This window comes from Cariama cristata, unplaced genomic scaffold (assembly GCF_000690535.1).
Source record: "Cariama cristata isolate BGI_N322 unplaced genomic scaffold, ASM69053v1 scaffold36227, whole genome shotgun sequence".
NCBI classification, from domain to species: Eukaryota; Metazoa; Chordata; class Aves; order Cariamiformes; family Cariamidae; genus Cariama; species Cariama cristata.
In genome coordinates, this window is record NW_009626616.1 from 18483 (window position 1) to 31069 (window position 12587).

General features: G+C 51.1%; 1 protein-coding gene across 1 annotated transcript in view; it reads right to left on the minus strand.

Annotated features, from left to right (window-relative positions):
• The window catches only part of LOC104164690 (nuclear receptor corepressor 2-like), a gene marked incomplete at both ends in the record, with an annotated part of 27988 nt that overhangs the window by 14509 nt on the left and 892 nt on the right, over nucleotides 1–12587 (minus strand). The window contains one exon of the mRNA XM_009704098.1: nucleotides 1248–1314. Coding sequence (XP_009702400.1) covers nucleotides 1248–1314 — 67 coding nt within the window. The remainder of the gene's footprint in view (nucleotides 1–1247; nucleotides 1315–12587) is intronic.

Consider the following 12587-nt stretch of genomic DNA (forward strand, 5'->3'; position numbering starts at 1 on the left):
AGCCCTGTAGCCCCTTGCTAGAAACCTGGAAGAAGTTTTATCATGGAAAAGACTAAACAAACACATATTCGGACACAAATGGGAGACACAACCATCCCCTTGGACTGCAAGATCTGTGGCTTTTGGAAGATTGCTACAAAACGGGAGGGAAAAAATGAAGCACAGGAGAGAAAAGGAACATGCCTTTATTCACCTTAAATAAGAAAATTATTTCATCGCTGGCTCAGAAATGCCTGTATTGAAAGCTACTTTTAAAGGCAGAGCCTTCAAATCATTCCCAGGCTCATTATTTTGAATTTTTCCAAGAATTCCTCCCAGTCAGAGCACGTCTGTCCAAAACCAGCACCAAAGACACTGAGAAAACCTGCACCATTGGCAACTTAAGACACTAACACCAGCATCCGAGCCTGCCCCAGAACAGAGACACTGAGTCAGGAACCAGTCTTTACATCTTTCAGGTAAAACGTGAAGCCCTGCGTTGAGAGTTGAATTACCCTTCACGGAAAGGCACAACAAAATCCACCTTCCCAGTGGGGGTTGTTGGTTGCTTCTGGTATTTCCCCTTCTGTGCTGGTTTTGCCTCCCAGCTCCTGCTGGCAACAACCGCACGCAACTGACAGCGTCAAAATCTCATAAATTCCATAAATCCCACTTCAACTTTCTCCTCTATTTACTAGGGACTTGCAAGAAACACCTTTGAAGCCTCATAATAAACGCCACCTTGCCCCTTCCCTAACCAAGAACCATCTCCCAGAAGGACAATGGAACTATCTCGCAGGCAAAGCTGCCTAGAAACAAACTGGCGCAGAGCTTCATTTTTATTTTAAACCACAGATTCCTAGAACATCACTCTGCGGTCAGCTGGAAAGAGCCAGACCAGTTCTCAGACCATTTATCGGAAGCGGAGTCAGCGTGTTTTGCACCTCTCTTAGGGTTCAATTACTCACAAAATAGACATTTATGCTGTGAATAGGCTCCCTGAGATCAATGAAGGGTTCTGCTGCGATTAAGCCAACCCCACGTGTTTGCTCTGCAGGGGGTACTTGCGGAGGGAGGTGCCGCTGGCAGCACGATCGGGGACCTCTCCTTTACATCCAAGTTATTTTAAGCATCAGAGATGCTACAGCAATGCAACAGGAAAAGCACTGAGCACCAGCACCTCTCTGCTGGAAAATGTCCTTTTCTTTCTCACATAATAAATTACGCTGCTTTATATGTATAAAATGAAGTATAAGGGAAGCACTTACCCACTGTTTGCGAGCATGATTTCTCCTCTTAAAGTACAAAATTAACTTTTTCCGCATTGCCTGGTTTCTGTAAAGAAAAAAAAAAAAAAGATGAGATCAGACTATCAGACTAACAAGGCAGCTAAAACCCAAAGCCTTGCTCTCCCCACTCCCAAAGGAGTCTGCAGCGCAGTTTCCACCTTAACTCGGAATTGCATCAACCTCAGAGCAGTAAACGTGGCTATCAGGGGACCTTGCGCCAGCTTAGAGAGAGACCAACAAATCCTCCAACACAAGGAACTTCACTCGCATCTGTTGGTAAAACCAGGACTAAGGTTGAGAACTAGAGCCATGAACTCCCAATGCTGCAAACCTTTACCATGCGCCCAGCACTGACCATGGGCGGACCTTTAGCTCCGCGTTTACCAACGGGTCATGCTCTTTCTTGATTATTTTCACATTTTGATCTGCAAAAACCCAATGAGGTCCCAAGAGTTGGGGGGCTCAGGCTGAGCTCTGCATGGCAGGAGGTGGCTTTCCCCGGCACCCCCTGAGCAGAGGCCACCCGGAGCCACCCCAGTCCCTGGGGCCAGCAGCGACGGAGCTGTCAGTGCACACGCGCTCCCAAGGGGTTATTCACCCCCGGGCTCCAAGGCACTGATAAGGAGGCAGGATTGCAGTAGGGCTTGCAGCACATATCTCCTAACCTCTTGCTTCCTTGGAGTCGTGCCTAACAAAGCTGCAAACAAACCAGCCAGGAAAGTTCAGCCACTTGCAGAATTAGGACCTCAAGAGAGAAACTCGCCACTGCAACCACAACCAACCCAGCATCAACCAGACACCCCCCTGGTTTCTTCTTCTTCTTTCTACTTTCTAAAGACAGCATGAAATAATTGCTCAAAGAGGAGCTGGAAAGGCTGCAGGAGCTCCCAGAGTCTGCACGAAGCCGAGAGCTGAGCTCCTGCAGTTGTGCCCGTTACTAATATTCACAGCAATAAAATCTCTAGGTAAAAGGTAGAGACCAGGGGCAAAGGACTTTCCTTAAGTCTTTTATCCTGATTAAAGGCAGAGTTGCAGTGTGTAATTACTGATCAGGAGCTTAACAGTCTCATGTAGGCACGTTCTGCAGGATTTAACAGAACGGAGACACCCTTGCTGCTTCCTCATTCCCCTCCCTGCCTGGCTAGTGGGGAAGGGAGCAACCACCCTCCTCCCCCCAGAAATCCCTAAACCTCAGCAGCAGCTATTTGGGAAGGGGCAGAGGGTCCAGCTCATTTAGAGAGAGCGCTGGGGGCAGTCCTGGCTAAATCTGGGGATGGAGAACATCACAGAAAGTATCAAAATTTTTCATTTTTAAATCTTTCTTATTGCTACACCGCTAAAGCACGCACCGGCAGATACGGGGAACAACAGGGATCCTGCAGCAAGGGCTGCCCTGGGAACCCCAGGTCCCTCCACCAGCCCACCGCCAAGGCTGTACCGCCGCTCCGCTCTGGCAGCGTGCCGGGGGATCCCAGCCCGCCCGCACGTGGGGACCCAGAGCAGGGCCGAGGGGCACTGCCATAATACTGGCACCCAGTAATTAGCAGGTTTATTTAGGACAGCAATTCCTTGGGTCTGGGGTCTTGAACCACCACTACCTCCGAGACCAAGTACAGCCGCTAGAGGAAAGGTGTCCCAAGGATTTGGGAGAGCGATGATTTCTTCTCCAGCACAGCACAGCCACACTCAGCTTTGTGGCCTCTTTTTAGTTTACCAAGGAAGAAACACATCGGGTTTGACTCTCGGTCCTAATAGTACCATTCGGATTTTGTAACTTCTGTTTTCTCCTCTTAACTAGTTACCAGAGGTACGGGATACAGGTGGAGTCCCTGACCACCGCCTGAGCTGCACTACAGCTTCAGTCCCTTTGACTTTGCCCTGAACACTCTGGTGCAAAACCAGACCTTGATTTCCAAGGCAGCCCTAGCAAGCAGCCCTCGTAACTCCTATGAACGGAAAACACCAGCTACTGGCTGGGAAGAGACTCCAGTATCCCCAGTTGGAGCCATTCAGCCCCAAATCCCCGTGCACTCCCAATTCCAGGCAGCACCAGCATCGGCAGAAGGTACAGCCAAATGACAGGGCTGAAGGCTCCTGCAGAGTGGACACTTGGATCCACAAAGGTTTTCTGAGCAAGGGTTTGAATATCAAGCCAAGTCTTTCGCTTCTGTTTCAGAAATCAAAGTGGCATTGATCACTGGGAGGAGGGAAATCTAATAAATCCATGCACGGGGCACTTTCTGCCTTTGCTCTTGTTTGACGGTGTGTTTACAAAGGGCCCGCTGTTGTTCTGGGTTGCACTACAAAGACTAGAGGCCACCTCATTAGATATATTAATAAACATTGCTGCCAAAGGCTTCTCCCTGCTGCATCACACAATGCCGCTGTCTTTTGTTTCTGTCTGCGTGTTGCACCCACCGAGGAGCCTAAAAGAGGGTTGCAGGTGACTGCCTGAGCTAAACCTCACCCCTCACCTCCACGTGAACAGCATTCACTTGCCTTTAAACATTAGGGAAACTGAGGCACAGAGCTGCAGCGACATCCGCCCGCTTGTGCGAGGAGTGAGGCATGAGAAAGAAGGAGCGGGGCTGAGCTGTGCCGAACGCTCCAGAGCATCCCTCTCCGGACCCGCAGGCAAGGTCGGTCCAGCAGCACCCAGCTGCCAGCCCTGCACATCAGGTGCTCCCCTGCCCACCCACAGGCTCTCTGCCCGACCAAGCCCCAGCTCCTCACGTGCTCCCGCATCCCTTCGCATCGCACATGGTGACCTTTCGTCACTGGCTCCAGCGCCGTGTGGTGCCGCAGCGGGCGGCAAATCCTCCTGCAGAAATCCCCTCGGACAGATTTCCTTCCAAGGTTTCAGCTCTGCGTGAACAAGCTCCGACGGGAGACTGTGCCCAAAAGACACATTCCCCTTGTTTGTTTGTTTATTCCAAGTCTGATGGAAACTCTAACACTGGGAAACCGCTGGGGTGATGCTAATGACGATCACGTGTGCGATGGCCCCCAGCAAGGGGTCACAATCGTCCCCTGGGGCCAGCACAGCTAAATCAACTGCTGCCCTCCCCACGCCAGGCTGGGTGACATCCAGGAGCGACGTGGGGCTTTGACGTGCTGCTGCTGGATCTGCTGCATGGGTTATTAGGAAACGGGAGAGTAAATGAAGCTCTTACGCAGCTGATGGGTTGCCTTGAGTTTTGCATCATGGCTGACCTTGGAAGTGCTAATACAGGCAAAGACTTAATGGCTCCACAGCTGCAAAAATCAAGAATGCCTTGAAAGCCAGTGTATGTTTACCACCACCAAGGCTGAAGTAATCAAAGAGTGAAAGGATTAAAAACAACAACAAAACCCCCACATGCCCTAAATGTTTTTGCCACTTTTTTTTTTTTTTTTTTTGCATAAGGTCAACCTTTCAAAGGTTAATACAATCTCGGTAAATATAAATAGGCTTCACAGTTTATCTTGCTACACATACTGCTGTTACTTAGAAACCATTTGCAGAGAGGTGAATTCAGGCCGCAGGTCTCCGAAGCACACGCTGTGCTCCCTGGGCAAATCAAAGAGCCAAGCACAACCGCTGCGGCAGTGGCGGGGAAGGTAAGGGCTGTCTGCTGGGGCAGAAATAACCAGCATGGAGCAGCACATGGGAAAGGTCACTCCTGCAACGCCCCGACCCTCCTTCATCCTCCTCCTCGGTAGCCTGAACCCTCGCAGTTCCCTGCCTGAAGTTTGGTGGGGCACAAGAAAAGGGTCAGGGATGGAGACCTGAAGCCCACGGCCTCCAAGGCGCGAAGGAATCGGGCAGCTCACAGGCAGAAGGAATGGAGGCTCCTTAGATAAAGCAACAGTGACTCTTGTGGGCAGTTTTAAGTATTGCTGGGCTGGCCCATCGCACACCACGCCGGGAGGACACGCGAATTCTCTGCCCTGTCCTCGGCCGTGCCCCACGCAGCTCCTAAGGCCGGGCAGGGGCAGGCTGGGACGGACCCTGCGAGACACGGAGCCCACCCTGCTTCTGGCAGGCTGGTGTTCGGGGGCTTTCCAGATGGCACATCCCCATCCTCACGGTCAACAATTTATCTGATCTCCGCTGCCGTGCATCTGCATTTCTGCCTTCCCCACGGCCGTGGGCTCCGCAGCTCCCTGGTGTACCTATGGGGAAAGACCTTCTTGCTGGTGGGCTCTCAGCCTCACGTAGTGTCCTCCAGCACCGCCTGCAATGACAGGGTCAATAAGCATTTCTCACTCGGCTACTGCAGCGCAGCCCCGGTCTAACGCTCCCCTCTGAAGGCAGCTCTTCTCCAAGGTGAGGACACCATGTCCAGTTACCTTCTCCGTGCCATAAAGCTATCCCAGCCCTTTGGTCACCAGAGGAGCTTTACCTGCACCTTCTGTGTTCCTCTGCTGGGCAACCACCACAGCTTTCTCCAGACAGACACCAACCTTGTGAGCTTCTGCAGACCCCAAACATGGAGTCACCTCCAGACAGTCCCCAAAAGGGGGGCTCTCGGCCACGCTCGGGGAGATGCAGCCTCGCGCTGGGAGCCCAGAGCTTCTGCTCCTCTCAACTGCTCTGCAAACACCTTCAGGATTTCTGTCCTTGCTGCCAGTAAACTAATCCAGTGATGATCTCCTCCCATCATCCCTGTGGGGTGAAGGTAAGCTGAGCCTGCCGCCAAGGCTGTGCGTGATTCAGGGTTTTCCCCACATCAAGAGGCCCATTTGCTCGCAGTCTGGGGTGGCGGAGGCTCTCAGGAGCAGCAGGTCCCCTCACTTTAGGAGCCAGGTATCAACCAGACGAGTGTAGCAAGAGCCCCAGTACCAGGCTCCAGCCCGAAATGGGGCACAAACCCAGCGGGGAGCCTGGGGCAGCCCCACCAGTGCCCAGCACTCTCCCCCAAGCACTGGCAGGCAGGAGGAGGAACCAGAGAACAAACAAGACAAAGCAAACTCAAAATTTGATGTTTGATTGTCACCTGCCACCAGCACAGGAAGCAGGATTCAAATACTACCTATAATTTTGGGTGTGATTCTGCAAGAGCTGCTCTCCTTGCATAACTCCTCCTCACCCTACAGTCCCACTGCCCTAACTGGTGAGCCTCACACCTGAGCGTGGTTCTCGGAGCCAGCCTCCAAACCACCAAGTAAAATACATCTCTCCCTCCCAGCGAAGCAAAAGGAGCCCTGCGGGAGCGGCCGTTTCCACCTTAACTGGCTGGGCGCAAGGTTGTTTTTCTTTTTTGGCTTTCACAATGGAGCCAGTCAAGGAGAGAACCTGTAACTCTGACTTTTGAGTTACTTGGCTCAGGTCCACATGAATGACTTGGCTACAACCCTTCCGGAGGCTGTGATCTTAAAAGGATGTGCGCGCACACATGCGTGTCGGTGCTGGCGTGTACACACGTGTGGACACTGCCAAAGCCCTGGGATAAGACTCCCAAGGATACAAAGAGCCGATGCACAGCAGCACACCTGGCCGAGCCTGCCTGCAGAGACCTTCAGCCGATGCAAGACGAGATGAAAGGAAGTTTGCTATTTGATTAAAACTAATCAGGGGTATTTAATTACACAGGAACGTCTTTCATCAAACAGCCAGTGCAAACAAAGCAGGGATCAAGCCTGCAAAGAGCGATGGGAAGGAGGCAGTGAGCAGCTGGCAAAGCCATTGTACACGAGATTGATTGTGCAGGCGAGGGTCGGAAACGGAGGAGCCTCCCGGCAACTCCAGCCAAACAAAGTGCTGCCAGCAAGACTGGAGATCTGCAGCCCACGGGACCTGAGGAGCACAGCAAGAATGGTCCAAGGTGAAACCAGCCAAGAGGCAACGGAGAGCGTACAGAAACAGTCGTGTCCCCTCAGAGCTCCTACGGATTGCTGCTGCCAGGATCCCAAGCCGCCGCTCAGCGCAGTCACCGACTCCCTACCCCTCTAGCTGCAAGACGCCGCGCAGAGAGGGCAGGGAGCAAGTCAGCCTGTTCACGGGTCATCGCACTCATTCATTTGCTTGCTCTGAAATGGCTGGAGCACGCAGCTCCAGCTGGTAATACACTGTAACCTATTCACCCCAAGGCAGGGCACGTTCCTGGAAAGCCAGCTGTTCAGAGCAGTCTCCTTGCAATAGTCAGAAATGCTTTCTGGGGAAGAAAAGTAAAGCAGATCTTTAGTTAATTTACCCCAAAGCCCTTCAGCATTGGGATGGACTAAACCCCCAGCACCATTAACGCCTCTGAGAACGGAGCGGCAGAGGTTCATAACTCTGGACGTACAGTGAGGTATGCTGTGTTTGTGCCCAGAAACAACACTTTCGAGAAAGAAGCCATCCAGAGGTCTCCTAGCTTCTCAAATCATGTCCTCTGCAGGTCCAAAACGCATTCAGCTTTGGAGGTCCAAAGTCACCACTGTAATTCACAAAGACGTTTGTGCTATTAATTCCCAGGCTGAGGCCAGTGAGATGCTTGTGCTCCAAGAAGGAGATGCCCTGGCACACATGGGCACCTTGTTATCAGAGCCTGCCCTGGCCAGACCCCAAGCTCAGCCTGTCCAGGTCCCCGCTGTGCCATCTTCTTGTGAAGATGTTCCCACCGAGATGCTCAAGTTACTCCCTTGGGCAGCAGCTACATCCACAACCACAGTTCTTAACATCAGATGGGAAATTCACGTCCATCCCCTTTAGCACCTATGAGCTTAAGACCAAACCAGGACAAGCGCAAGGGCAGAGCCCTTCTGGCCATCGGTCAGGCACCTTGAAGCCCAAGCTGATACTGCAAGTCCAAGTGTTGCAGAGAGTCCATCCAAAACCAGTACTTGGCTTTTCACTGGCAAGAGGAAGAAGCAGGGGGCTGCAGTGCGTGTCTCCATCATTTAGTAATTCATCACAAGGTAATACTTCTGCCCTAGTACGTGCCAATAGAGAATAAAAGAGATGAGAAACCTTGAATGGGACGAGCGGGGAGCTGCTAGGTGAATTTCTAATGAGGAAAATGTCTACAAGCACTAACAGAAAGACCTGAAAGAGAATGCATTAGTAATGACAGGGTTTGGAAGCGCATTTGTATTACATGTCAGGCTTCGACTATGAATTGAGAGGCAATCCAGTGCTACTAAAAACCCCTAAACAGCTAGCAATGAAAAGATGACTGAAATTTTCCAAAGTGACAGGTGATTTGGAAAGTCGTAGTTGTTAGATTTTCAGAAGAAAGCTGTTCTATTCTTTTGGGAGAAGGGGGGGCAGTGGGTAGGATGCATTTTGAAAAGAAAAAGATATTCAGAAGCCCCTAAACCTCCCTGAAAATCCTGACTCCAGATTTTGATTTGGCAGAGGGCAAGTTTCCCCGCCTCCCCGAAAAGCTATCAGCTGCAGACAGCAACCCAGATGTGCAAATATTAACAGTACACCCAGCTTTGCTGCCGCTGGATCCGGGTATGCAAGAAAATCAGAATCACACCAAGCTCTTGATCTATTTTAACTGTACACTCAGACCCTGGTTCTCCAACACCTCTCCAAGCATCTCCAGGGAGTGTACCCTGCTTTCACCCCAACATTTCTGAATTTCAGCATCAAAGAAAGGAGAAGCTCTTGAAAGAAAGGTTTAAAGCAAACCCTGCGAACAGCACCTTGCATGTACTTACCCTGGGCTTTTCAGTTTTCCTTTTGTGTGCTTTTTCAAGGCTCAGAAACTCACATTCTGCTTTCAAACACAAATCCCACAGACTACGATTTCAAGATGACTGCTTCAGGAAAAGGGGGAGGAGAGTCCTACCGGGCTGTTTTTCATGGCTGACCGAGCAGGAATCTCCTGCCGTAGAGATGAAGGCCTCCTCAGAGAATATCTCTCCAGGTAGACAGCAGGTAATTGATCCCGCTCATGTGAACAACATCTTGTCATTTTTCAAACACTCGGAGGAAAGAAGGTTAATATCTTTGGTGCCAGGAGTCTGGAAAATACACAAAATCCCTACCACGGCGGGGTACGAAGAGCAGCTCTCGCCCTCGTACATCCAGCTGGCAAAACACTGAAATAAGAGACCTAGACCAGATGCAGTGGTGCATATCTGGTGCACAAGTAAGCATCCTCTGCATTTGTTGCTGTATTTCAGCAAAAAAACAAAAACAAACAAAAAAAAAAAACAAAAAAAAAGAAAAGGGGGGTCTTTGCAACCTCCTGAACTGACGCAGAATCATTCAAGTGGCCTCCAGTTGTGTTCGGGGCTGCAACGCATCTTGAAGGAAACTGTCAGTCCATCGCAAAGCCAAAAAATTCACACCTTCAAAAACAGCAAGGGCCAAGCTAGCTACGGGGCCAAAGCTCACCCCATCCCTACGAAAACGAGGGCACTAAACGCCGCCTTGCTCTTCCTTCTTGATGAAAGAGTTGCAGAGCCCTTCCCTCCAACAAAGCAGGTATTTCAATGAGAAAGGACACGGTCCCATCAAAGGTAGGTCAAGTCTTTGGCACAAACCACCCAACGGTGCCTTAGATCAGGCAGCAGATGTAGCATACAAAATTAACCATGTTTGCTCGAAGCCTGCGCTCACAGGTGAACCAAAGGGACCCAAGCAGACGGGTAACAGAGCACAGCGAGGCAGCTAAATAGGACTTAAAAGCTTTTGAAGCTGCAAACACTGGAATGAACTGGGGCATGAAATTAATTTTAACTGTACTGAATAGGAGACAGGCCATAAAACTCCATGAAAATAAGAGACCGGTAACATTTTAGTAAGAGCAGAAATTCCCCCCGTAACTCCCCAGCCAGCTCTATTAGCATAAGTGACTCATCCCAACTGAAAAGCAAAGCCAACAAGCAGGAAGAATTAGACTACTGTTGCAAGGTGGAGAGTATCGCTGTAGAGAAATCGAGGAATCCTGGCTTTGTCATATTCAAATGCCTTCCCACTGACACTTGCAAACATTCAACTGAGAAAAAAAATCCACTCTAGGAAATGTTTAAAAAAAAAAAATAAAGAAAGAAGGTATTTGTGACCGGTAACAGCCTGGCCATCTCCTGTCTACAGCAACCTGTCAAAAGGCTTTTTCATCACGGCTAAATCTGCACAGGGCGAAGTTGTTCTGAAGAATCTGCATCCAGTTACACCTTGGCAAAATATAACCTGCGGTGTGCTGGCAGTTGTCCTCCTGGTGCTCTAACGCACCTGGCTGATGTCTCCCAGCACCCTGAGGATTTTACTCCATCTCCTACCGAAACAGCCACCTCCAGGCTCGGAGCAGAAGCTGCGGTTCTAGAGCAGAAAGGCACAAACATACTAAGAACAAGGAAAGAACAAAAAATATCTTCAAATGCAGCCTGTGGAGAAGTTGTAGGTAGGATTTGAACATCCAAGTATGACTTGGTCAAAATAGAGAAGTTTAATTCCTCTTCCTCTTGGTCAAAGGACTCTGCATTATTTCCTTGGAAGAATCACTGAAATCTTGATTTTGTATCTGCCTCCCAAGCATCCAGATGTCCTTTAACGTGCATCAGGGCCACAAGAGATGGGAGAACAGGACACACCGATTTCTTTGCACATCCATCAACAAGTAGCAAAGTGCAGTTCAGACCCCAGGACCTCTGAGACAGTCCCATCGTCAAAAGCAGCAAACATCTGGAGCCCAGATCGCTCAAGGGCCTTTCGCTGACCTAGATCCGTAAATGCGCTCGGCTGGCATCAGTAACAGCTGAAGGCAGCTAATTGCAAGGTTTTTGGAAGGAGGAGACGGAGGCTTTTCATTAAAACGTGTGGTTTCCTTCCTATATTTTTTCAGCATTAATCACAGTGAACATTAACCCCAAGCCTGCATGCTCCAACCTCTCCTTGGTCTGTCACCACCACCGCTACAGCCGCACGGGAGGACTGCCCGCTGCCCGGGGCTGGGATAACCCTACGGATGCCTATAAAGGAAGGGACGGAGAGGAGCGCCCGCTCCGACGGCACGGGAAGCTGGTTTGATGGGGCTTCACCTCTCATTACCGGTTTCACTCCTGACCTGCGCAGTCAGTTCCCTCTTGTTTGCGCCCGTCTTTCAAGCAGCAACCAAGGACAGGAAATCGTTTAAATCACAGGAAAATGTGATCACAAACCCACAAATATTGGCAGGGGAACGGAGAGTGGGTGAAGTAGCTGGATCTACTTTTAACTCCTTCTGTCAAGGAGAAAACTAGTAACCAGCTTCTAATTGCCACCCTCAGTGCCCGGCTTGTGATGGCTGTGGAGAGAAGAGGGGCGTCAGGGGACTCCAAGAGATAGCGACTGCCACGCGCCATCAGTGCCAGGGGTGAGTCACAGCCAACAACGCAGACAGCACGTCCTTGGGTCAGCACCTGATGCTGTACAAGGGGGTTCATCAGCCACCACGCCCTGAACTGACACCAAAACAGACTTCCAAAAGCAGGGGGCTATGAGTCCACAAGGAGCACAGACCCTCTGCCAGGCATCACCGCCTCTCCCCAGAGTATAATCTTCACCTGCATCATTAGTCCTGCATTCAATCAGTGAACTGGAGGGGGTGGCTCTAGTTTTGTTTGCTTTTTTACATCTTTGCAGCTAGAAAAGCGCACCTGAGAGATGTGGGCTGGGGGAGGCGGTGAGCGTGGAGGGCACACGTCTGCCCGCTCACAGCTGCCTGCCAAGGCAGCGTGTCTGCCGAGGACAACAGCCAGAGGGCTGAAATGATAGGAGACCCAGGCCAAAGCACACGCGTGTCAAAATCCTGGGGGGTCCTCGCCCGAGTCTTGTAGCAACGTCTGCCAAGCTCAAACGACCAGGGGTAAATGCATCCCCAACACAAGGCACAAAGGAAACATACGGAAACAAAAAGCTATTGGGATTTCTCAGCTGCAGCGGAAACATACAGAAGCAAAAAGCTATTGGGATTTCTCAGCTGCAGGAAAAACAATCACTTCCCACGGACTTCTCCATCTGCCTGCCCTTGCCACCCACCCCCACGGGATGATGCTCCCCTGCCCCAAAAGTGCACGGTAGAGCAGCACCCTGGGTTTATCACAGCCCCCAGGTCAACGCCGAGTTCCCGAACACGGCATTTAGGGTGCCGGTGTCCAGTGAGGGCAGCGAGGCTGCTCAGGGACCCACCGAGCCCTGTGGGAACCGAAGGGCTTGGGGTGACTCTGGGGCTTGAATGTTTTACAGTGAGTGCATCACCTGGATGACACAGGAAGCCTTGGGTGGAGCAGGAACCCAGCGGGGCCAGGCAGCGAGCGGTGGGGTCACATCACCAAACCCTCCTCCTCCTCGCAGCCCTCAGGCACAGAGAGCACCTAAACACCGCCAGCACCTACCACACGGCACAGCAGAACAGCAGA